The 27,651-nt window shown below is 36.9% G+C and overlaps 3 protein-coding genes across 3 annotated transcripts in view; 2 read left to right on the top strand and 1 right to left on the bottom strand.

Annotated features, from left to right (window-relative positions):
* The first annotated feature begins 1,028 nt into the window (after window positions 1-1,028).
* Window positions 1,029-5,953, top strand: LOC125241028 (pyruvate dehydrogenase [acetyl-transferring]-phosphatase 1, mitochondrial). The gene is made up of 4 exons (XM_048149303.1): window positions 1,029-1,449; window positions 3,144-3,282; window positions 4,284-4,450; window positions 4,540-5,953. Exons 1-4 carry the CDS (start codon window positions 1,228-1,230, stop codon window positions 5,524-5,526), a joined length of 1,515 nt encoding a protein of 504 aa, XP_048005260.1. The 5' UTR covers window positions 1,029-1,227; the 3' UTR covers window positions 5,527-5,953.
* Window positions 5,954-15,674: 9,721 nt separating this feature from the next.
* LOC125241106 (frequenin-1) overlaps window positions 15,675-27,651 on the bottom strand; it is a 94,744-nt gene continuing 82,767 nt past the window's right edge. Inside the window, exons 3-8 of the mRNA XM_048149424.1 lie at window positions 24,619-24,643; window positions 24,338-24,386; window positions 22,852-22,941; window positions 17,889-17,967; window positions 16,971-17,059; window positions 15,675-16,748 (exon numbers count right to left, since the gene is read on the bottom strand). Coding sequence (XP_048005381.1) covers window positions 16,581-16,748; window positions 16,971-17,059; window positions 17,889-17,967; window positions 22,852-22,941; window positions 24,338-24,386; window positions 24,619-24,643 — 500 coding nt within the window. The 3' untranslated portion in view covers window positions 15,675-16,580. The remainder of the gene's footprint in view (window positions 16,749-16,970; window positions 17,060-17,888; window positions 17,968-22,851; window positions 22,942-24,337; window positions 24,387-24,618; window positions 24,644-27,651) is intronic.
* LOC125241105 lies at window positions 25,288-26,546 on the top strand. Its single transcript, XM_048149423.1, has 2 exons — window positions 25,288-25,321; window positions 25,611-26,546. Exons 1-2 carry the CDS (start codon window positions 25,289-25,291, stop codon window positions 26,355-26,357), a joined length of 780 nt encoding a protein of 259 aa, XP_048005380.1. The 5' UTR covers window position 25,288; the 3' UTR covers window positions 26,358-26,546.

The following is a 27,651-nucleotide window of genomic DNA, read 5'->3' as shown; positions in this document are numbered from 1 at the left end:
AATCTGACAGTTCAGATCTGTCAGTGTCTTGTCAGTGTCAGTTTGAACTGTCAGATTGCATACAAGTTTTTTTTAAGATTATGAATTTTTAAGACGCTCTGTGGGGAGCCTAAATAGTCGCCGAGCAACCCGTGGGCGCACACCAAGCGAACACTATATCTCGCGGATCAGTGACGTGAACGGCTCAGCCACGACATTGGTCTAAGCGCGACAGCGGCGAGCGGCGGCCATACATTGAAGCGAGACACAGCGATGGGACTTTTCATTCGCACGTATGCCTGCCGCTCGCCGCTGCCGCGCTTAGACCAATGTCGTGGCTGGGCCGTAAAAGAGGTCCTTAGCAGAAGACCTGCTTCATCAACGTATACTTTTTCAAACTGGCAACACATCATAATTATTTGTATAAAGGTCAGTTCAGACGGGAACAATTTATAGGGTTTTTGCCTCCTACTCTTGAAGGCTAGCGTCCACTAGGCTCTCCGAATGAAATGTCGATAATTCGCCTTCTTTTATTTTCTATAAAACTGCGTCTATTGGCGACGCCCCGAAACGAATTCACCGTTCATAGTAAATGTGCAAAAGGCGATTTTTTACGGTTCGATTTGGAGATCTATGCTTATTATAGTTAACGCCAGTTTTTAAGCGCCTCGCGCGCGTATCTTGGCGTGACCACGACGCCGCGAACGCGAGTGTGGATTCGATATGCTTATACCTAGTAAGTGCGAGCGAGAAAGAGTTACTCTTTTGTCGCTCTCACTCGTGTGTACGGTACTTTAGGCTGGTCTAAGGCTCCCCAAAGACAGTCTTAAAAATTCATAATCTTAAAAAAAACTTGTATGCAATCTGACAGTTCAGATCTGTCAGTGTCTTGTCAGTGTCAGTTTGAACTGTCAGATTGCATACAAGTTTTTTTTAAGATTATGAATTTTTAAGACTGTCTGTGGGGAGCCTAATGGTCATGCAGCTGATGCAGCCAAAATAATTTACACTGGTAACACCAGCTCTTGTACGTCAGAATTGTCAGAAAATCGGAAATAAGTCGATTATTTATTTCATAAAACGTAGTATTCATTTTTTTATATTATGTACTGTAATAAAAATTTGGAGGTGTTTATTGGTTGAAAAACTCTTTATAAATAAATTTGCCTGTTGTGGTCAGCTGTCTTTATAAACATCAAATAAGTGGTTGCATAACATGCCCGGTTAACCCCAAAATAAATATAGAATATGAATACTTTGCATATAAATATAATCCTTAGAACTTGTCTACGATTAGATAGGTTGTTGAGGCAGGAAATTATTAGTGTTTGTGGTAGCAGTAAAAAAATTGAATGCCGTGGTCTCCTTTGTAATTTACCAAGCCCTACAATCACTAGAAACTTGCACACGACACCAGGAGAAGGAAATGTTCAGAAGGATGGTATGACAGTTTTACCTTCACCTCAGGAGGTAAGCACTGCAGGCCTTTATCTGTAATTATAAAAAGGTACCTACGAATGGTTTATTACCTTTTGATATATTTATGAAGTATTAGTTTGTGCAGTTAAACATCCATACTAATTATTAAAAATTTAAATATTATAAATGGGAAAGTGTGTGTGTCTGTTTGTTTGTCCGTCTTTCACGACAAAACGGAGCGACGTATTGACGTGATTTTTTAAGTGGAGATAGTTGAAGGGATGGAGTGTGACATAGGCTATTTTTTGTCTCTTTCTAACCCCCCACTTCCCTAGAATGGGGGGTGGAAGTTTGTATGGACCATTCTGCAATTTTCGAATTTAACGCGAGCGAAGCCGCGGGCAAAAGCTAGTACAATTATATTTATTAAATGAACTATATGTTTTAGTAGACAAGTACAGTCTCCTGTCTGGTTCTGCGAAATTCACACTAGGCTTACTGCCAAAAATGAGTGATGAACCAAATAGCACATCATTCATTGCAGTATTGCTTGTTGTTTTGAGTTGGCTCTGATTGGTACAAAGCATCTTATAGACGTCTGATAAGAATTAGAACTTTTTTTTTATTCCATTGTTTCGCCAGAGTTTTCCATCCAAGTTTTACTGTCTAATCTCTGTCACTTAAGTCAGCTATAATTAATTGTATATAATGTGTAGTCTAGATTAAATTTCTACATATAAATTGATTAAAATATTTGTTTAATTCAATTGTACCTGGAATATAATTATTTGCAAAATATCTTTGCTGTTCTCTATCTATTGTTGGTCTTTAACATGGCTCTATTTTTGAATACTGAATGACATGCCAGGTGTATGGTATGGTGCCAAAGCTGTGATAGTAAGAGTTGCTGATTAGTAGTTATAGATAAAATATTCTTTGAGTATATTATGAGGTCATCTTCATATATTATGAAAAATTTTAAGAGTCCCTGAAAACCGTTACACCCATACTAGTTCTTGTGTCTTTAATTCCTTAAGCATCTAATTTAATGAGAAGCTTTGCATGATCCATTAAGACAAAGCTTTACTCTTGACAAAAAAAAGCATGTGACTGGAGACTTTTATAATTTTTTTCAGTCACATGTCTCTATCAAGCGAGCAATGTCTATACACGTCGCCACATAAGCATTAACTACACTTTAATTGACACAGTTTATATGTATGGATACCAAGTTAATGGGTATCCCATCAAAAATATAAATGTGAAATGAGAGCCAAATTCAATAATATGATATATGCCTTAGTTGTTCACTTCAATGAAAAAAGAAGTGATATCTAAATGGGTGCCAAGTTCAATGGTCAGTCCTGAAATATATTTATAACAACTTAAAATACTTTTATTATGAGACCAATGCCGAAATCATTACACACAGTGTGTAATATTACACACGGTGCTGCTCGCCAGTTCTTTTACTTGAATTTGACTTGACACCCTACTGAGTGTCTAGATCAGGAGTTATAAAGATTTCAGACAAAAATTGCAATGAAACAAATTAATTGGACAAATACTATTGTTTTTTTTTTTAAATATACATAGTATACTTTGAAAAACTGTTTTGCGTGTCATAGCAAACTTACAAAAAAAAAATATAGATCATGAATAAGTATAAGTATATAATGGTGCTAGTGCTAGATGCTATAAGATTTCCTAATGAGTATGTTTATATTTCTATCCTTTTCTTTCAGGTGACTGTGATATTACGAAAAAATGAATTCAGCAAGGAATTTACAACAGGATCAATCAAATCTTATGATTCCAATCAATTGGCTTCAAATACTCCAATTGAAGATACAAGGAGTGAGGCACAATGCAAGATGATGCCGGGTAAGTATGCAACATTCTATGTAGACGTGCCTCGGCTTAGGCGGCTCGTGCGTTTTGCACGGCCGAGCAACCCGCCTCGGCCGAGGCGCTTCTATATGGCATGCGTTTGCCGCGCGAGCACATCGCCTCGCGACGTGCCTCCCTCTGTGTGGACCCGACTATGGAATATTTATCAATGCGATATTTGTATCAACTTGCATTTATATCCTGTTAAAATTTTTAAAAATACCAAGTTTCCTCGTTATTTCCACGGTCCAACTTTTACCCGCCCTGTAGGCCTAGCACATGATGGCCGCGGGAGTATGTCGCCGCGAGATAGATGCCACGTCTTGTTCTAACTGTATTAATGACAATATCTGGGCGACCGAGCTTCGCTCGGTTCTATTTTAATATATCACGTCTTTAGATAAAAAAAAAACTCTTATAAATACAAAAACAAAAAAAAAAAGACAAAAAACAAAAACTTAATTTCTGGCCGGGATTCGAAACCCTGACACCTACGATCTATCTGCGTACATTAGACCGACCTCGTACGACTGAGCTAAGTGGAATCGATGCGCGCGCGGCGAAATTAACGACCATATTTTACGTTTACTAACGCGAAAGAAAAACTCATGAAAACTCGAAAATTCGCGTTTTCCGGGATCTAAGGCTACGCTAGATCGATTTTTTACCCCCGAAAACCCCCACATAACAAATTTCAGCGAAATCGTTAGAGCGGTTTCCGAGATCGTCGGTATATATAAATAAATAAATAAATAAATAAATAAATAAATATACAAGAATTGCTCGTTTAAAAGTATAAGATAAGACGGGTAGTCTATCTCGCGGCGACATACTCCCGCGGCCATCATGTGCTAGGCCTACTGGTGGGTTCATCTATCAAGTAAGATATATAGAAATAAGCTCGTTGGCGTCCGTAAACCTTAGCCTACGTGACGTATTTATTTTTGACGTAAAACATTCAAGGGGTAACCTTTTTATTGTAATTGTAATTTTAGGCTTACTGATGGGAGTATTTGATGGTCATGGCGGACCCGCTTGCGCTCAAGTTATTTCCAAGCGGCTGTTTAACTACATAGCGGCAGCACTTCTCTCTGACGACCTATTAAATAAAGTAATAAATGAACAACCTCAGGACAGTTTACTGGAAACTTACAATGATAGAGTATGTTTCTTATGTATTACTTAAGTATGTGTATATTTCAAACATCCACATATTATAATAAGATTAATAAGTATCACATTTTTTTGCAGGTTGAAATTGTACAAGACCTCAAGTTGACTTATGAAAATAATTTTAGGGATTACTTAACAGAATTAGCTAAAACACCTAAAACTAATGTAGACGTCGGCACGGCGTTAGAAAAGGCAATTATGAAATTAGATAGTGATATCTCAAGAGAAGCAATAGAGCCATTTGAAAAAACTGGAAAAATAAATCCAAAGACATTGTCGGTAGCTTTATCAGGAGCTGTTACATGCGTATCTCATGTAAATGGCCCTCATTTGCACGTAGCTAATGTTGGAGATTGCAACGCAGTAATAGGGACCAAGACCGAGGATGATGAGTGGGTAGCTAAAAAAATTACAAAGGAACACAATTCTGAAAATTTTGATGAATTAAAAAGGATTTGGAGCGAACATCCAGAGGACGAGAAAAAAACCGTAATCAGGAGAGATAGACTTTTAGGCGAGCTGGCTCCCCTTCGTAGCATGGGAGACTGCAGGTACAAATGGTCAGTCGAAACGCTCACCGCACTAGCGGTCCCTTTATACGGAGAGAGGGCAATACCCGCCTACTACCATACTCCTCCTTACTTAACGGCCAAGCCCGATATATATTATCACAGACTGACACCTAAAGACAAATTCTTGATTATAGCATCAGATGGTTTGTGGGATATGATGACTCCCTTGCAGGCGGTGAAGCTAGTCGGCGAACACATGAAAGGAAAAGTATTTTTCAATCCGCTTAAGTTGCCGCGCAAGAATATACAATTAGGAGATATAAACGAGCTGCTGGTTCACAGAAAGCAAAGTTTGAAGAGCAAGCCTAAAGATCGGAATGCCGCGACGCACTTGATACGGCACGCCATCGGGGGCACGGAGTACGGCGTGGATCACTCGCGGCTGGCGCACCTGCTGAGCCTGGCGCCCGACGTGAGCCGCATGTTCCGCGACGACATCACCGTCACAGTCCTCTACTTCGACTCCGAGTTCCTGAGGCAATGCCCCGCTTAAACCCTTTTAGATCTGATATTCTCCATCCCCTATTATTATCATTAGAGAACCACCTTTCCTCTTTTTTAAAAGCGTTTCTTTCATTTCACTCATTAGTCCGCTAGAATTTGACCTAAATAATTAGTAAATTATTACATTCGATTTTCGGCAGACTGATCGTCGTAGATTTCAGGTATGTAACTGCATAGATACTGTAGATTCAACAGGACTAATGAGAAAAATTTCGGCGAAAGTAAATTGCATGACTGTAAATTAAGCATTGCAGAGAGATTCAGAGAGAGACAGAGAATTTTATTGGCGGATACATTTATCAAATTATCATCACATTATTCACTTAAAGTATTGAAATATATGTATAAATAAGTAGCTAGAAAAATTACCTGGTTGATTATTATTATTTATTAAAGTATTTAATACATTTTAGTGACTTATGGCTTTTCTTTTCCAATAGGTACATCGAAATAATCGCAGTTATAAAATCATGAAAATATTCACAAAATATGCTGTCATATCTGTAATCGTCATAGATTGGCTCTCTTATGCGCGCTCACTTCTTTCGCGCGATATCGCCTCGTGTGTATTTGGCCAGCCTAGCACACTTGTATCATAATATTGCCGCTGCTGCTTCGAACAGACAAGTTTTTTTCTTTTTTTTAACCGTATTTTATGTGGTTGATTTTTGATTTCGTTGTGGTTTTAGGATATTATAACAACTTTGAAAGATATTTAAAATAGTAATGTGATACAAATTACAGTTTTAACTACGAGAAATAACAATCAAATTGGCGTTATTCGTAATTCTTATTGGAAAAAATGTAGGTACAAATTTATTGTTTTGATTATCTTCAAAAGTTGTTTTAAGTTTCAATATCCTAAACCCGGAACGAAATTAAAAATTAACCATAAAAAGCTCGAATGAAATAGACTGGAGACGCCTTAATGTTGCACTTGCTTACAAATAATTTTTAAGAAAAAAAACCCACCGCTTTTGGGGTTCTGGTGAAAGGTACTTCCGAATGTTGGATTGTGTTGGCGACCGTTCTGGCGTGGTTGGTAGTGACCCTGCCTGCTAAGCCGCGGTCCCGGGTTCGAATCCCGGTAAGGGCATTTATTTGTGTGATGAACACAGATATTTTAGTTCCTGAGTCATGGATGTTTTTTATGTATATAAGTATGTATTTATCTATATAAGTATGTATATCGTCGCTTAGCTCCCATAGTACAAGCTTTGCTTAGTTTGGGGCTAGGTTGATCTTTGTAAGGTGTCCCCCAGTATTTTTATATTTATGTAGAAATGTGTAGGTATTTTCTAAAACTGCTTTTCATGTAAATCTTTGATTATTTGATGGAAACACAAATGATGAATATACGTAATTACGTACACCGTTATGGTTTGAAGAGTTTCCTCAATTCTTCATGAATTCGATATCTGGTTATAAGAAATCGAGCTTGACAAAATTTGAAAACTCAATATGTAAGCATTACAAAGAGAACAAATCTCCTAACAAAATGTTCCTAAAAAATACCAAAGTCACTATAAGTGTGCCGTTCAGATTTGAAGAGTTCCGTTTTGACCATCATCAGAAGTTCCACTGCATCTAATGTCACTGTTCTGAAAGTAAACACAAGCTGTTCTTATAAAAATACCAAAGTCATTATAAGTGTGCCGTTCAGATTTGAGGAGTTCCGTCCTGACCATCATCAGCAGTTCCGCTGCACCAAATGTCACTGATGTTCCGTACGTAAATGCATGCTGTTCTTATAAAAACACAAAAATCACCATATGTATGCCTTTTAGATTTGAGGAGTTCCCTCGATTTCTCCAGGATCCCATCATCAGAACTGGGACCAATCTGTGTGCATATTAAACATTTTTTTCAATATCGGTCCAGTAACGACGGAGATATCGTGGAACAAACATAAAAAAAATACAGACGAATTGAGAACCACCTTCCTTGAGATTTGGGTGCGGCGGTTAAAAAGTATGCCGAATTTCGCGGGAGGTGAGAAATAACACATGTAAAAGATTACTCATAAAATGCAGAAATAATTTTAGCTAGTACGCCAGTACCTAGTACCTACCCCATTATGGTTTCGGGTTCGGGAGAAATGCTAAAATGAAAAACAAATAGGTACGTTTTTAATATGGTTTATTTATTTACCAATCATTGATATTAAAAGTGAATATTTCCGTAATAGTCTAATAATAGTAGGCGAATAATAATTAAGAAGATAATCACTATTTATATACACGTAAAGATAGTTATAAAGTAGGTTTCTTTAGAAAATATATTTTTAGTGCTTTGCACCGAACTTAACAGCAACGGATAGGCAAGCAGGGACCTACAATTAATTAACAAATGTGTGATTGTGCTTAATTGTATTGATTCAAGCTAAGTAGGTAAACTGACACAATAAAGATAATTAAATTGAACATTGTAAATCTACCTACTGTACATGACGGGGTAATTTATATAGAAGGGGAACTCTCACGGAAATGGTTGAAGAGAAAAGGAACAGATAAGAGAGATAATTCGTAATATTAAATGTGTCGCATTAACTCAACCACCAATTCCTTATTATACAATTATTTTTGAAGCAGGTACTGCACATACAACAAACAACATATAAGTAATTAAAAAAGTCGGTCCATGATGTCAGCATCATCGTCATGTCATGTCTATTTATAAGCAAGAACGTTTTAATACGGGATTGACAAAGCCCATACATTTCAGAGGTACGCTTTTTTGTATGGGCTTTGTCTGTCCCGTATTATACGTCCTTGCTGTTAGATTCCCAATGTCTACCGTTCCTATTTCAAAAACAGCATTTTATTTAAATTTATTTATTGAATATACATGTGGGGTACAATTACAGTTTTTAAACATATAGCTCCACAAATCTATTTATACAGTTTGACTGTGGAGTCAATTCTCCCTAATATAACAAAAAACATAATATCGCTATCTAAACGATAAAAATTTGTTGGACGATCCAGTGGAAGTTACGCCTTTTTCCACAAGAAGTTAAAATACAGTAGAACCCGCTTAATACGATTCTGAGGGGACCCAGCCAAAAAAGCGTATTATACGGGAAATCGTATTAAACGTGAAAAAAATGTGTTTCATCGTAAACTTTTAATATGGTTACTTTTTCTTGAAGCGATAATGCTTTTCTTCTTATTTTTGACATCACTGAACCAAAGATGGGACAAAGAATTCAGAAACTCAACAGTCTCAACACCGACGCTCAACACCGCAGCAGTGATAATGAGCGAAGTGTATGTAGGTAGGTACGAACCGCTGAGTTAGGACGACAAATTAGAAATTCATCTTTACGGGTGGCGGTGTCGCCAAAATCGCGTAATTAGTACAGTACAATTAGTTCCGATTTTTGTCACCCGCATAAATAAAGTTGTAAAGCAAGGTGGGTGGGTGGGGGTGGGTGGTTTTAGATGGTGTATTAAGCGGGGACGCGAGTCGTATTAACCGTGAAAAAATGTCTGAAAACAAGTCTCAAATTGTAGGGACGGGCGTAATATGCGGGAAATCGTATTAAACGTGATCGTTTTATCCGGGTTCTACTGTAAGTACATAAATAGGTTATATACCCACGGGCATCTGGTAAGCAAGAGATACTAGGTAAAACTCTTAGCTACAGTTTAGAAATATGAAAATAAACAATGACAACAGTAGACATGGTAAACATAGAAAGTGTTTCTTTAATTGAATTCCTGTATGTACCGTACCTATTCATGTGGATCGACTATCGAACTTCGAATATGTAAGCATTTAGGTACATACCACGAAATACGAAAAGTGAAATAAAACTACGCAGAGGAGGCAAACAAAAAATACCCCCCCCCCCCCCCCCTTATCTCCGAAGAAACGAAACTTTAGGTAACAACATTTCTGAGCCCTCTCTAGCTTCTTATATTTTAACTGACATTTTTTTTAATATGTTGACGGTATAGTCTAGTAATCATAGCATAAAACCGTCTTTTATTGTAAGACGCCCTCTTTTAAACAAAGAAGATGGATTAGGTACTTTGGTTTCGTAGACCACATTAACGGGATTGTGTCAAAATACTTAAATTTCAGAATAAATTGCCATAAAGCAGGAATTATAAACGTGGTGTCGTAACATCAGAGACTTAATAACATTGATGCAAAAAAGAAGCTTAGCTTAATCAAATAACTATTTAGGTTTAAAGGTAGATAACCGACGACGAACATGTTATAAGGTTATAATGTGATCTGTTTATTACTGATAAAAGCTACAAATAATTCCTTATCATACCAAATAAACCATTATCATACCTAGAACAAACTTACTATGACTAGGTATAACGGTAAAGCTTGACCAGAAATAGTTATGACTATTGTCAGGAGGGCACTGTAATTCTTATGTATGGGGTGACTGGGGTGACAGTTCAGTTTAAGTAATATCACACCTCGGACACTGGCGATCAAATATGTATATGAAAGAGGCGTGTTCCTAGCACACAGTCTAAGCTCGTGTAGGTGAACGCGTACCATGCTTGTATGAGTGACATATGACAGGTCGACTGTTCGTGTTTTTGACAGGCGGTAACTGTGAGGTAACCGAGAGGGGGTGGGAGGAACTTTCAGCGGGGAGCGGGAGTGGCCATACTGTACGATAGTACTCTTTATTATACTGTGGTGTAGGTCAACGCGTACTAAGCTTGTATGAGTGAAATGTGACAGGTCGATAGTTCGCATTTTTGACAGGTGGTAACTGTGAGGTAACCGAGAGGGTGGGGGGTACTTTCAGCGGGGAGCGGGAGTGGCCATACTGTACGATAGTACTCTTTATTATACTGTGGTGTAGGTCAACGCGTACTAAGCTTGTATGAGTGAAATGTGACAGGTCGATAGTTCGCATTTTTGACAGGTGGTAACTGTGAGGTAACCGAGAGGGTGGGGGGTACTTTCAGCGGGGAGCGGGAGTGGCCATACTGTACGATAGTACTCTTTATTATACTGTGGTGTAGGTCAACGCGTACTAAGCTTGTATGAGTGAAATGTGACAGGTCGATAGTTCGCATTTTTGACAGGTGGTAACTGTGAGGTAACCGAGAGGGTGGGGGTACTTTCAGCGGGGAGCGGGAGTGGCCATACTGTACGATAGTACTCTTTATTATACTGTGGTGTAGGTCAACGCGTACTAAGCTTGTATGAGTGAAATGTGACAGGTCGATAGTTTGCATTTTTGACAGGTGGTAACTGTGAGGTAACCGAGAGGGTGGGGGGTACTTTCAGCGGGGAGCGGGAGTGGCCATACTGTACGATAGTACTCTTTATTATACTGTGGTGTAGGTCAACGCGTACTAATAAGCTTGTATGAGTGAAATGTGACAGGTCGATAGTTCGCATTTTTGACAGGTGGTAACTGTGAGGTAACCGAGAGGGTGGGGGGTACTTTCAGCGGGGAGCGGGAGTGGCCATACTGTACGATAGTACTCTTTATTATACTGTGGTAGTATGGAGAAAATAGTTCTAATGAAATTCCGCAACATGGCGCGTAGCCATATATTTCTGGTCAGGCATCAACAAGACAGATTCATTTCATCAAATTGTTGTTAGGTTAGCAAAAAAGTTCACATATGTAGTACATTTTAAGTTTCTTAGTGTTAGGTCCACGATTCTATGGTTACATACTACTGGCCTTAGAGTCTTCTATTTCAGGCGATTTATGGTGCAATGTTCGAGAGACATCAAGTGTTTTAAATGATTCACGGTTAGTTTTATAAGACTTATATTGACCGGGATATAAACCGTGATTACTTTTTTGATTTTGACGACCGGTCTGGCGCAGTCGGTAGTAACCCTGCCTGCTGCGCCGCGGTCCCGGGTTCGAATCCCGGTAAGGGCATTTATTTGTGTGATAAGCACAGATATTTGTTCCTGAGTCATGGATGTTTTCTATGTATATAAGTATTTACATATTATATATATCGTTGTCTGAGTACCCACAACACAAGCCTTCTTGAGCTTACCGTGGGTCTCATTCAATCTGTGTAAGAATGTCCTTTAATATTTATTTATTATTATTTATTTACTTTTTTGATTTTTATTGAGGACCCGATATTTCGACGCAGTTGCATGCATCAAGATCACGGGAAACCAATAAATGATTTAATCACGGTTTATATCCCGGTCAATACAAGTCTTCCGAGATATTGCTTTATGGTTAAGTACATACATTTTTGATAACTATGTATAATATGCAATGAAACTGCACTTAACTCAGCGGCCAGATTGCTATCGTGTTGGGACACCACACAATACCTACAGATATTATGGCGATGATTCTTCCCGAAAAATGGAGTTCGTTATCATAATCGGTATCATATACAAAAAATATACGAAGTAATAACCGAACAACCGCACGGTCTGTCTGTCGCAGGTACGATATTATCCAGCTCAGGGGTCACCAAACTGCGAACTGTGGTCCGGATCCGGACCACCGGCCTACCTAATTCAGACTGTATGTTGAACGTTGTGTTACTTGTGTTACCGTCCGGAACGTGCTGCGAAAGTTTTTCAATTCGGACCGTTCCTACTTGGTTCAGTACGTTTTTTATTAAATCATTTTCGGAATATTAAATGATAACTCTAATGATGCGTAAAAGTTTTAACAATACATGTCCTTCGATGTAGGGAACAAATCAAATTATTTTATTAAATATTTTTTGATTTGTTTTTTTAAGTAGTAACACTACTATATATAAATTATAAACGAAATAGATACCATACACTAAAGAAAAAGCGCAAAGAAAAAGCTTTTTCTTTAGTGTATGGTATCTATTTCAGTTTATAATACATGTCCTTATTCTTTATCGTTGGTACCTAAGTACCACGACTACCAGGAGACTGCTAAATATTCAGAATGCAAATAAATTGGTTTAGTACTGTAGTGTTTAAGTTTACTTCAATATTGTTTAAGTACCTACATCGTTTTATTCTAAACAAGAAGATTGAGATAAGTAGTCTACTGAAACAAAATTCCCAATTCAAAATGTAACTTCAGGCAGACACAATAAGGAAGCAGATCGGCGTCGCCTCACGTGTTAAAGGTCTCCAAAGATCACTGTTAACATTTATGTCGTAGGCTACTTTTATCTTAATCGAAATGCACAGCCCGCAACAATTTTCCTACTCTAGTTCGTTAACTTCTTTACGCCTATAAAAATTGTCTAATGACATAAATTGACTCACAGTCCGAAGCAAGTACAAGTATGATTATTTGGAAACTCCGAAAATTCGGAAGATGCAATATAGAAATGAGAATGTTTATTCTAGCCGGGTTTGTAAGTGCAGTGACCATCAGATTATTTTTTAATCGCAACATTAAATATGGTGTGTTTGAGATGGTTCAAATGAAATGAAATGAGTCATGCGATTAAATAGAACAAGTAGCATTAATTACCTACAATCAGAAAATTATTAGGGTATTTCTTTCAGGCACTTGTGTCCTATTCATATGAATAAGTATTTATGATTTTAATGGAAAATTAATTCTAAAGCGGCTTATTTATTTCATTGCTATTTTATCATGTATTTTTTCTGAACTGATTTACAAACAACATTTATTTTGGTTACTGGTTCAAATAACGTAGGTAATATAATAAGAATAACATAATGTACGTATACAAAAAAAATATCACATAGCTTTAATCACAAACAGTTTGTTACTTTGTAAATGGCCTAGGTAGTAGGTAATAAGTATTTAAGTTGACGCCAGGTCACTGCACAGGTATCACCCAATCTTAAGGCTAATTTTTATAGATTAGTATAAATATCATAAGAGAATTTTACAAGCGAAAGATAACATTGTTATCGTATAAAGCTGCAGATGAGTAGATTACCTTAAGATATAGATACTTACATCGATACTAAGTTACAGTGAGAGTCGCTAACGGAAATATCCAAAAGTCCTCCAAAAAATATGCATTCAGATTTCGCCGAAAAGGATGGAGAGATGTCAACAAGTAGTAGGTAAGTATTCAAAGAATTATTTGTACGTAGACTATATTTGGCAAAGATGTTAGAACAGTGAGTGCTGCAAGGGCCGCGCGAGGCTGGCCGCGGTGCAGAAACGTGCTAGTTGAAAGGTAAGTACACAATCTACTTCATACCACTACGACTCTAATACATTCATAAGTTTAAACTTTAATGAACAAAGAAGGTACATTACTAATATGCACTTATTTGTCTGTTTGTATGTTTATACTTTACTAGTGAGTGAACGCGAGCCCTAATAGCTTTATACCAGTAACAGTAACATGATTTTTGATATGAACGTAGCACGAAACATAATATCAGCGGATAAAATAAATTATAGTAAGTTCGGATGTATTTCTTATGGTTAAATGTCTTAGCACGTATGCACCTAAACGTTTTAGTTCCTATTTTATAATTCTAGAAATTCTCTCGTTCGGAACTAAAGAGACGCCTGCTTAATCTACGCATTCATCGATGATGGGAGTCAGTTGTAGTGAGCAGTGTGGGTGATCGATGCCAGGCATATAATCTAGCTGCAGTTATGGTAAGTGAAACAAATGAGTAATATGTTGGTAGTGGGTCTGAATGCTGCACTGCAACTCATGGAGGCACAATGACGTCACAAGCACAGGGCTCGTCTCACTCGTTATTCTCTACCTTACATTACATTACATTACATTACGCACTCACCTCACATTCGGATGGTAAGTACCTACGCCTTTATCACTAACAAATTGCTTTCGATTTTATAACAACGAAGTGTTGTTTATCATCACTTGCCGCTTATATTTAAACTTTAAAGTACTCATCATAAGTTCACAAATTTTACACGTATTTTATTTTTTACGAACTGTTTCAATATTGTACACGTGCAAAAACTGTTAAAAAATCATCTCTAATTGTGGCCTCGCCACGCTTTTTTTTACTTATTATTCGGTAACTTTAATATATAATGGGGCTGTAAAAACCCAAAAACGCGTAATATATATGTGCCAAAAATCTTACATTGTCCCAATGCAAATGTAACGTTAATGGGGCGCAACTCTTAAAAACCTAACAATTATTGATCAACAATAACAGTAAACTTGTAACTTTTAGTGTCGAAATCATTAAATTACCTTTTTTTTATTTTTAATGCTGTAGTTGTAGAGATAATAAGTGACTCTACGATGTTTCTTAGGGATTTTGCCATGTGTTAACACTGCTATACCAAGAAAATTCAATTAAGAAGTAAACGTCGTTCAAGGCCACATTTCGGGCCTAAACCCGAGGTTGACGATGCGACGAGATATTCTATACTTAATATTCTTGTGCTAATACAATAGTTTGAATCGCAACCCGAGAAATTAGCTATAAGGGATAAACCCATTCGACCCAAGGGAGGCTGGAGCAAGCGTGAGCTCAGCTTTGAGTACTCGTAGACCATCCACGGCACGCTATCCGCTCTCAAACGTCGATCGTCGTCGAACGGATCGGCGGCTCTACTGAATCTTGTACTTCATAATATGGTCTCATGTGGCCACAGACACCAAACACATAAATATACCTACAATGAGATCAAAGTTATGTATCTAATAAGTAAAGAATACATGTAATAGAAATATTGACTTATAAAGTACATAGGTAGTCTACACATAAATTATTTGCAGAACCTTGGAATAAAATGTCGGCTGATAAGCCTTCCTTCATCGCTCTCGCACGGATAAAGCGGGTACAAGTGGTAACTCAGGTGCAAAAACGGCGCTAAGTAAATATACTAACTATTTCAATACTTCGCTGTCATGACAGTACAGGCGAAACGGTAAAAATAATGAAATCAACATTTGTGCAATTCCCGTTAAGTTTGTACATTTGGATCAAGTCTCCGATTTGGATAAAAATTGGTAGGCTGATAGAGTCCATGATGCTGAGCAAGATCCACTAATTTTCCCAAAATGTAACACAAAAGTCGGTAACACAAAAGGAAAGTTTCATACAATCAACCTAGGGGTTGATTGTATGAAACTTTCCTTTTGTGTTACCGAAAATGTATAGAAATCTGGTAACAAAAAAGTACCTAGGACATTTTGGGAAACCTAGTGGATCTTGCTCAGCATCATGGACTCTATCAGCCTACCAATTTTTATCAAAATCGGAGACGTGATCCAAATGTACAAACTTTTCGATAATTGCACATTTACTTTTTAAGAGCTTGTAATTTGCCAACACGAATTAAATGTCGAGGTTTTCATGTTTAGATTTAACTGTTGAATATAATACTTATAATAAATGAGTAACTGTTTCTCCATATAGATTTACGTGATGAACTGAATTAAAACCTGGGGGCCGATTTTTAAGTCTCACGGCGTTCGAATTCAGAAAATTGTCACTGAAAATAATAGGCAATTCACCGTTTTCAACCGGTATTTTAGTGACAGTGAGACTCAAAAATCGGCCCCCTGAACGGAAACAGTGCTCGGCTAGTAGTTTTAAAATAGAAAATGGAAAGTTGCAGGCGACGCAAGCTACGACCGCTTGCACACGGTACCTAACATCACACTACAAACCTTTTTCAGTAATAAATTATATCAAAATATTAATCTCACATATTATTATTTTTAATACATTACAATGTTGTTATTATTCTGCTAAGTGTCCAATGCACTTTTTTTAGATTTATTTATACCTAATGTTGAGCAGAATACAATTTAAGTAAGTTAATTATCGATATCACACTTCAAACTGAAAGGTAATTCAAATTAACGCCTCGCTTTTTGCCCGTCGTTCATATTGGCAAATACTATTCTAGTGAACATCCGCCGTATGTTATGGGGTTTAACAATGTAGGACATTTGTAATCGGTTGCGGTCTCATAATTTATCAATTAAATAAATAATACAGGTATATATTGGGTGGTTGTACCTACTGTAAGAGGTGGTACCGGGAAAGTGGAATTGGAAAGGCGAAGGTAGGTACCCTCGCGGACACGGCGGTGTCTAGTCGGTAGCTCTAAGTAAATGTGAAGTCCGGCGAGAGGATGACCGTGGATTAATCGCCGCCCAGCGACAGCGCCTGCACGATGCGCGGGTCCGCCTTGCTGCCCTCGCGGAACTCCTCAAGCGTCAGCCGGTCGTCGTGGTTCTTGTCCATCTGGTCGAAGATCTTGTCCACGCGTTTTTGTGGCGTGTTCTCATCCTCCGGCTGAGGCGTCTGTCCCTGCAAATGTAATCATTAAGTACATTATTTTCATGGTAGCCTCACGGATATTCATATATCCGTTAGAAAAGGTTTTATTTAATCTTATTTTCCCATTGATTTTTGGTTGAAATTGGGATTCTTTAATTACTATTAGCCTATGTAGAACTATTAAGGTTTTAATAAATACCTACAGAAACCAAGCTAGTATCTATTTAGTTATAACAAACATTGCAAACGTACCACCATCTGATATATCGCGTCGACTATATTATACATTTCGTCTCGAGTAATGTATCCGTCGTTGTCGACGTCGTATAGACGGAAGGCCCCTGGAAATTAAAATATAAATGTAAGCATGTTCTTTGGGTAGGTACATATTATACATAGTAATTCTTGGCATTGTGTTACGTGCATTGGCATATTAATCAAGAAGCATACTTCTTGATTAAGTATGCCAATGTTTAAATAGTTCAAAACTAACTATGGTAGTGAATAAGTGTAATAAAATAAATAGGTAGAGAATTAAATTTTCTCAAACTTGCAATGAAATGTTGTCATTACAACGTACTTCAAATTAGGTCGCGAAGTACTACGTAGTATGTATATCACAGTAATTTCCCCACCTAAGCCAGCAATGCTCGAGTCATTTGTTTCTAGACGTCAAATTCTGACACAACGCCACAGAATAAATAATATGCGCGGAAATTAAAATTAACCATTAAAGCGAGATTTACTTGTATCTTTATATGAATTAACTGACAAAGCAGCTTTAAAGCAATTGACAAAGTGGGACGTTTTACCGTGCCCAGTCACATCATCAAATACTTTATCAAGAGCTTTTTCAAGAGTTCGGACAAAAGTGATGCGGATGTGGATTTAAAGTGTAGATATCTATGCCTCCGGAATTGCGAGCGGAGGCAGAAGTAGACATGATAAACTTATTGCCCCCGAAACCCAAAGTAAGATAGATGACGGCGTATGAAAATTTCTTAAAATGGAAGGGTTTCAAGGTCAGTTTTTTAGCCTATTTCATTGCAAGTTTTTTTATACATTCCTCGCCGTGAAAAGGGCTTACAGGCTTCGTATCACTATCCGTATATACCTACTCACCGTGTAAGCCCTTCTTTCCCGGCGTCTGACGTAATGTACTATACTTACAATGTAATTTTTCATCTAGATTTCCCCGTGACGTGACTGATAACGCTCTTATAAATTCCTCAAACTCGATTGATCCATCCTGTAAAAAATACATATAAAAATTGAATCCATATATATAAAATAATAATAATAATTCTAATATTTCTAACACGTTGATAAAGTCGCACAGTAACCAAAACCGCTAGTGATAAAATTTACTTTAACCAAGAACGATTTAATACTTGCGAGTTTTTTAACACACGAGAAGTAAAATACATTTGCACCCGAGTGTAACACAAAACTTTTCCCCTCACTATAGAGTGGCAAAGCCCAATACAAAAAAGCGTACCCCTGAAATGTATGGGCCTTTTAGGCTTAACCTTTAAATGCATGAATATTTCTTTTAACGAGATATGAATATATGTGATAGACAATGGTTTACTGACCCTAGGAAAAAATAAAAAAAATATTTAAGATCGATTCTTGATACTAAATCAGTGTTAGAAGTTAAATAGGCCAAATCTTATTTATATAAATATATCGTTATTGGTAAGTTTTATTTTAAAAAATGACTACTATTAAAAAGGTACACTACTTATGAAACCCCGATGATAAAATGTTTAAACATAAACTAATTACTAACTTCGATAAAATCAGCCTAAATCACATACTAAAAATCGCCATCATCCTGTTTTTTTACACTTTTCCGCCATTTCATCTTAATCCTTAAATAATAAATACTAAATCATTATATTATTGAATTTATTTAATTGTTTATTTAATAGTAATAAATAATGAATAATAATTAAGCAATAAATGTGATTTTGGATAGCTACATATCGAGCCACGGGCCATCAAATATATGATGCATATATATATAGGTACATCACCATGCATTTTAAGGGTTAAAACTAGATGGTGCTGTTCGCAGCCTGGAAGTGGCCAAAATCATATTTTCCCCAAATATTTTGCATGTTTTTATTTTTTGTAAGAACAAATGATATAAGTATTTCTTTATTTTGAAAACATGATATCACGTAAATACACATGTTGAAAAAAAATAATTTTTAAGAAAAAAAACCGCCGCCTTTGGGGTTCTGGGGGCCGATTTTGGAATCTCACTTTCACTAAAATACCGGTTGAAAACGGTGAATTGCCTATTATTTTCAGTGACAATTTTCTGAATTCGAACGCCGTGAGACTCAAAATCGGCCCCCACGTGAAAGCTACTTGCGAATATTGGATTATGTAGAAATGTGTAGGTATTTTTTAAAACTGCTTTTAATGCTTTAATTATTTGATGGCAACACAAATAAATATACGCATACCGTTAAGGTTTGAGGAGTTTCCTCAATCCCTCATAAATCCGATTTATTAGAAATCGAAGCTTGACAAAATTTGACTTGAAAACTCAATATTCTTAACAAACATAACTAAATCAATGTCACTGTTCTGAACTTAAATGCATGCTATTCTTATAAAAATACCAAAGTCACTATAAGTGTGCCGTTCAGATTTAAGGAGTTCCGTTCTGATCTTCATCAGCAGTTCCACTGCACCAAATGTCACTGTTCTGGACGTAAGTGCATGATGTTCTTATAAAAATACCAAAGTCACTATAAGCGTGCCGTTCAGATTTGAGGAGTTCGGTTCTGACCATCATCAGCAGTTCCACTGCACCAAATGTCACTGTACTGGACGTAAGTGCATGCTGTTCTTATAAAAATACCAAAGTCACTATAAACGTGCCGTTCAGATTTGAGGAGTTCCGTTCTGACCATCATCAGCAGTTCCACTGCACCAAATGTCACTGTTCCGTGCGTAAATGCATGTTGTTCCTTAAAAAACACAAAAATCACCATACGTGTGCCTTTCAGATTTGAGGAGTTCCCTCGATTTCTTCAGGATCCCATCATCAGAACTGGGTTCTGAGAAAAATGGAACCAATCTGTATGCATATACATTCAATAAAAAAAAAAATCAAAATCGGTCTAGTAACGACGGAGATATCGTGGAACAAACATAAAAAAATAAAATAAAAACATACAGACGAACTAACCTTCCTTCCTTGAGAAATTTGAGGCGGCGGTTAAAAATGTAGGCATCATCAGTGTAGTTATGACAGTATTTAATAGGTGGCGCGAAAAAGTCGTGATACGATTCTTAATATGAAGTATGTAAATCCTATAAATAAATAATCCTTGGTAAGACTTTATATAAATATAAAAGCTAATATAAATTAGTTAAATCACCAAATAACCTAACCACAAAATTAAAAATAATAATTTGGAAAAAAAAATTGAAAAAACCCCCGACCGCGACATAGTAAACCGATTTTCATGAAACATGGCTAATCGCCGTCAATAGAATTTGTGAACAATGTAAACAAACCTTGTAGTCAAAATGTCTTTAATTTCCATTATAACTCATCAGATACTGGCTAAATCCATGTGTTAATTAATCAATTCATCTCACATTATGATCCTCAACCTTTAAAATAATAAAATTGTGCTAAAATATTAGTATTTTATATATATGTATAGTTCGTTACATTGTTGACAATTTCTATTGACAGCGATTTTAACTAAAATTGGTAAAAATTGCGATTTAAGCCAGCGGTTTAAATTCGTATATTTCTTTTCGAAAGTTAACGGACAGGGTCCGGCGGCCAAAAGGTTAATAAGTGAAACACATTCTGGCCGTGTAATATTTTGGTCAATGGTGAGATTGATGATGTTTGGAGTCTTTTTCTGAATAAAAACTGGTTCTATTTCATAACTCACAAGAGTCACAAGTTACGGCAAACTAAAATCAGGCCGGACCGATTTATGAATTTCGAACGCACGAATTCGCCGTTCGAAAGTCTGTGGAAAACGACAAAATGGTATTTTTTGAAACAGGAGTACTAGTTAATCCAGTGGTAATGACCACTCGTTTTCGACTCTTAGAAGAATTTAAATCGTTAGTAGTGGAGATATTATTGAACGAAATTCACGAAATCGAATGGAAAATACTCAAAAATCGACCCCGGCGCGTAATTTAAATTTAAAATAGATCTTTAAGCCTATCTGATAACTTTCTAACTTGATCAAACAAGTTTAGGGTAATAGTTATGTAACTAATTAGTGACCGTGTTTTATTATAGCATTGGCCTATATGTAAATTGTCACTTATGTACGTTATTAATTATCCGGCGATAATTCATCGCCTATGAACTAAAAATCGAAACGCGATGGTTATGTTTTGTTTAGTTTAGGTATTTAGGTTGACGCTGTTCTTCCACAAACCAACAGAACGGCAGCGGTGCGTGGTCTACTGGGTTTCATTTATTTAATATCTATTGTTAGAACGTACGCAATTTCCCGCCCCGTAGTAAATATATCCCGAAGTTAAAGGCGTTTATAATAACATTTAATAATGTTCCTACGTTATAAATTGCCTGATAAAAATAAGTGAACGTCAAATTTATGAACCTTAAAGCCTGATTTAGACGGCGTGCGAACTCGCATGCGATTTTAGTTACATTGCGGGCTGTTGAGGTTACATACAATTTTGCACAGCGATCAAATACCGCAATGTAATAAAACTCGTATGCGAGTTCTCGTACCATCTAAATGGGCCTTAAGAATTAAAACATCTTATTCATATCACCTATTCGGAAAAGGTATTTTCCTTCTTGTTAAAATGGGTGCAAAGTTGCTAGTATAAAATATTAACGTACTGAAAAGAGTTCGCACATAGTATAATTTATAAATTGTTTTGTTTAAGTGCGTAATATTTTTACAATAGTGATAATTCATATTCTGGGATTTCCTCTTACTTAGGTGATGTGAAAAGCAGTATACTTATGTGTCACATGCTAGCAAAATTATTTACACCTTGGACACTTTAATCCCTCACTACGCTCTGGATTATATTTTATAATCCCTCGCTTCGCCGCTCAGGATTCAATTATACAATCCTTGGCTTCGTTTAGGATTCAATTTACGCCCTCGCTGTAAATATGATATTTTCCCCCTCACTAGCTCGGAAACACGTGTTTTATCCTTTAATACCAGCGTTAGGGATGTCACGAATGTCGCATGTGTCACATTCGCGAATGCGAATGCGAATATCGCTGAATTTCATAAAAAACCAAAATAAAAACCAAGCAATCACCAACAACCCGCTAGGTAAAAAAATTAAAATACTTACTATTGGTCAAAATGCCGAGTACGAACTTCACGCCGTACGAATTTGACCTATCTGCGCATGCGCGAGTCGACAGTCGACAACACGTCGACAAGTAGCAATTGGAGCGGCCGGCGCGGGCGAGGAACAAGCTGCGACTTGCACACATTCGCATTCGCAAAACATTCGCATCGTTTGAAGCGAATGCGAATGTCAATGCAAATGTTTAAAAGAATGCGAATCATTCGCATATGCGAATGCGAATGCAAATATTCGTAACATCCCTAACCAGCGTGTAAAAAAGCATTTATCCACTAGTGGATAAAGTCATTTGACCTCGAATATAGTCAAATTTTCTGCTTTAAAATTTATGAGAGTGGGTGAATCTAGTGATGAGGGATCATCCACATATTACGTCACACCAAATTTCAGGTTTTTGGACCCCTCCCCCCTCCTATGTCACGCTTTTTTGTATCCCTTTAACAGGGATTGTCACATTTAGTATGACGCCCCCCCCCCCTACACTGTGACGTAATATATGGATGACGCCTGAAGATGATTTACCACCTGTGGACGGATAAACGATTTTTTGCGTTGTACTTTCCTCGCTATAGTGAGGGAAAAGGTTTGTGTTACACTCGCTTCGCTCGTGGTTCAACTGTAGAATCCTTTCACTTGCTCGTTTTTCAATTCCACACTCAGCGTTAAAATACAACTTTGCACCCTTGTATAACAAATTACTATTAGGTAAGTACCCTTGTACCACAATTCAGTTTATTCAATAAATTTACTTTATTCTAGCAATATAACTTACATTGTTTTCGTCGAACACTCTGAATACCAAAGAGGCAAATTTGCTTGGGTCACCTTGAGGGAAGAACTGCTTATAGATCTTGATGAAGCCCTGAAACACAGACATTATTAAGTAACGTTATAAATATTATACACAACAAATAATTATGTACTGTTATAATTTTTAATTATTATGTCACAATTTGGATTTCTTTCAACTCCTTTTTGCCAAGAGTGGCACTGAAACTTAGTAGTTCATGTGCTCTGCCTACCCGTTTATGGGATACAGGCGTGATTAAATGTATGTACATATGTATAATTATTATAAAAGCCTATTATTTCATTGTTTGGACTAACTGCTGGCATGTCGTTATTTTTACAATTAATATATTATGAGTAAGTCAATACGGGTAAGTCTGTCATAAGGAAAAGTGTGTCTCACCTTCAAATTTGGCCTGTTTACATTAAACCAATGATCAATGTTTATTGAGAGTTCTTACGTTTAGCACTAATCGTGATTAGCAAGTAGCAAAAGTATGAACTCGCAAAAACACCTGGGACAGTGAGTAAAAAGGTCAAATGTGGAGGCCAGTCACACTTCCCCTTATAATAAATTAATTATAAAAATAACTCTGTACTTTAAACATTAAATAAATGTCATATACAAAGAAAAAGTGACCAAGGCCTCCAAGTGTTCCGAGCTGGAAACGAACCAGCGTACTCCGTTAAACGGTTTGAACGGAGTACGCTGGTTCGTTTCCAGCTCGGAACACTTGGAGGCCTTGGTCACTTTTTCTTTGTATATGACATTTATTTAATGTTTATAGTATAATAGTAGTGTTACTACTTAAAAAATACAAATTAAAATATTTTCAAATGAGAATAATTTAATTTGTTCTAAGAACTCTGTACTTATTCAGTAATCAGCCCGCGCTTATTTCAGGGGGCCGATTTTTGAGTCTCACTGTCACTAAAATACCGGTTGAAAACGGTGAATTGCCTATTATTTTTAGTGACAATTTTCTGAATTCGAACGCCGTGAGATTTAAAAATCGGCCCCCTGATCTTAGTTAAGCCGCAGGTCTCACAGGAAATGCAGACTATTTAAAAAAAAATCCTCTCACTAGCTGGGAAACATGTGTTTTATCATTTAATGTCAGCGGGTAAAAATGTATTTTATCCACCGGGGATAAAGTAATTTGACTTTGAATATAGTCAAATTTTTGCTTTAAAATTGATACAACTGTGTGAATCTATTGATGAAGATGATTTACTACCTGTAGAACTACTGGAAGCAGTGATAAACGCGTTTTATGCGTTGTACTTTCCTCGCTATAGTGAGGGGAAAAGTTTTGTGTTACACACGGATGCAAATGTATTTTACTTCTCGTGTGTTGTTGTCTCCAAACTCGACGTTAAAATACAATATTGTACCATTGTATAACAAATAACTATTGTGGCCTAATAAAATGTACAAGTGTATAGGTACTCGTAAATATTACATTTACCTGTTCAGTTAGCAATCCATTCGGACAATCTTTGAGGAAACCTTTGTGCCTGAAACATCAATTATTTAAAATTAGGTATCATATTACAACGGGTAAATTAAGATTTGCGTTCTGGGGGCCGATTTTTGAGTCTCACTGTCACTAAAATACCGGTTGAAAACGGTGCCTATTATTTTCAGTGACGATTTTCTGAATTCGAACGCGTGAGACTCAAAAATCGGCCCTCAGGTAGGTACTTAATGGACAATGAATGAACTAATGGTTTAAGACTAAGTACTTACCAAAGACGAATCTCCTTCTCCGTAACTGCAACAACATATTAAACATTAATGAGTAGAAAAATAAGAGTTCTATCGACTGTATAAAATGAAACTAAAGGTATCATTTCCATTATGCCTTAAATAAACGTTTAGGATTTTAATATGCTTTTAGAAAATAACATTTTCCATTAGTAATAAGTATCCGTTTTATTCTGACATTTGAGGTACCTAATGTGCATCTATTTAAAGGGACACACAGGTCGAACGCGATTAATTAACATTATTTTTCCTTTTTTTTAACGTGTCGGCCAGTGCAACCTGGCCAGGGGGCCGATTTTTGAGTCTCACGGCGTTCGAATTCAGAAAATTGTCACTGAAAATAATAGGCAATTCACCATTTTCAATCGGTATTTTAGTGACAGTGAGACTCAAAAATCGGCCCCCAGGCCAGGTTCGGCCTGCGTGTGACTTTGAATATGTGTACAAAGCGCGAGAAATTAAAAGTGTTATAATGTGCATCTTATCAATATTCCATTGCCTCATTGACGACGGAAGTGAACTCGTGTTTCAAACTAATGCTTTATGCAAAACCTTTGAACAGCCGATAATATTTTACCATAATTCACGGAGAAAGTCTTTATATATACCCAGTTGTCGCTTGAGGCAGACGATTCATTAAGTGACGAACACCATGGCGGTCAAGATAACCACAGCATTTATTTGGGTTAGATTTTAGTTTTGTGTAGTAGTTTAAGTATTATATAACATGATTATTTTAGTTTATAAGTCAAAAAGCAGGTCTACTACGCATTTGGAAATGTCTTTAGCCGTTCATATTCGCATTCGTTAGTTGATCGAACATAAACCCTAATTCAATACCTCATCTGTTTAAGTATTACTAGGCGTGAAATTTTCGCTGAAATCACTGAGGCTGGACAACAACACTAGTCTCCCCCCCCATCTAAAGCCATGAGGGAAGTGTTTCTATTCTTTGACATGCTCTTCTTTTTCAGATCCTGCCTGTCACTTTGGCGCAAAATGGATACATGGGCTATAATTACGGCGCTCCGGTTTTGAGGCCCAATAATGTACAGCAACCGTACTATAACAACGTGCCCGAGTTACATAATGGGTTTCTTCCATCACCGGTGCATCACTATAACGCAGAAGTATATAGAAATCAACTTGTACGAAACCAACATGTAATAAATTATAACAATCAGGGATATCACGGTGTTCAGTCTATGAATGAAAATGGGAACAGCTTCACTCCAAGTATCAGCAACGGTAATTCTTTAGAAGCTCAGAATCTACAGGCAAATGTACAGGATAAAACTTTTCATAATCCCAGCTACACGAACACTCAGGACCAACAGTCGGTCATCACGAAGCACATTTACTTCCATTTACCACCGGACGATAGTGACTATGTGGCACCAGTAACACCGTCACCACCTAAGAAGACGTACAATATCATTTTTATCAAGTTGCCGTCACAAAAATTGACTAGTGCAGTACGACTACAGCAGATCGTTTACCAACAAGCTGCAGAGAGCAAAACTCTTATATATGTTTTGGTGAAGAAACCGGAAACGCAAACCGTCCAGCCGGTGACTTCTAAGCCTGAAGTGTTTTATGTGAAGTACAAAGAGCCGAGACATGTAGCTGAACCAGTGCAAAACGGCGTAGTAGAACTACGGGTGTCACAGAACGATATCCCTGGGCTACTACCCGGTCAGATTAATGGACACGGAGTTTAATGCCTAGCTTGTGTTTGTTACGTCTAGCTTTATTATTTTATTACATTATACGTATTCAGTTATTTATTGTGATGTACTAATATGCGTGTGTGTGTGATTCATTAATTTTAAGCTAAAGAAAATTGTGGGACTTTCGCAGCTTCGTCACATTATTGGATGTGATACTTAAGCTACCTTAATAAGTTTGTGTTCTCGATACATGTAGTATTAGTAATTAACGTGTGTTTGTTATGGCCTCAACCAGATCCCGTTAATTCACGACCTGGGGCCTATTGCATAATAATTTACAACTTGTATTTGGAACTCTCTTTCTTATAAAATGAATTGGAGGGGGACTACCGCTTGTAATATGAGTTGTAACTTGTTATGCAATAGGCCCCTGTTTGGAGACGTTAATCTTACATTATCGGTATTCTGGTTATTTTTAGGGTTCCGTACCTCAAAGAGGAAAAACGGAACCCTTATAGGATCACTCGCGTGTCTGTCTGTCCCTCTGTCACAGCCGATTTCTCCGAAAGTACTGGACCGATTTACTTGAAATTTGGCACACATATGTAAACCTGTGGCCCAAAGACGGACATGTAATTTAATTAAATGAAATTTAATCACAGGGGCCACTTTTGGGGGGTAACATTGAAAATTAAAAATCAACGTTATTAAAAAAAACTATATTGTGTTACATATCAAATGAAAGAGCATTTTATAAGCATTTGAAGTATATTTTTTTTATTTTGGTAATTTAGAAGTAATTTAAGAAAATACGCAAAAAATGACCATTCCCCCCCCTTATCTCCGAAATTACTTAGCGTAAAATTTTCAAAAAAATACACAAGATAGCCCTCTACCTGTAGATTACAGGAAAACCTATTAGAAATCTACAGTCAAGCGTAAGTCGGACTTAAGAGAAAAAAACTCAGATTACGAATTTCACTCACTGCCGCTGCAAGTAGTTACTAAACGTCTTAAAATGTAATCGCGTTGGACAGGTATAAAGAAATTAATTTCGGTTTCGTTTGTTATAGAAATTGTTAAAAAAAAAAATCATTTTCCAAAATGACTTAAGTCCCTACTAAAAAAGAGGCGCTTAAGACCGTTTAGAACTTCACTGACCATAATATTGCCCACATAGGTCCAAAAAAAGGTGTATATATACGAAAACAAAAAAATTGTGCCATCGACAACCAAAATCAGAAGTCCATTTTGCTCTATCTCTTATCGTTTCCGAAATATACGCGAAATCTAAGTACGAAATTTAATGTACGTTGCCATTACATTTCGTCAGGCGCTCATGACC

The sequence above is a fragment of the Leguminivora glycinivorella genome, chromosome Z (genome assembly GCF_023078275.1).
Source record: "Leguminivora glycinivorella isolate SPB_JAAS2020 chromosome Z, LegGlyc_1.1, whole genome shotgun sequence".
Lineage (NCBI taxonomy): Eukaryota > Metazoa > Arthropoda > Insecta > Lepidoptera > Tortricidae > Leguminivora > Leguminivora glycinivorella.
The sequence above is the reverse complement of the archived record's forward strand: the minus strand, read 5'-3'. Positions and strand labels throughout refer to the sequence as shown.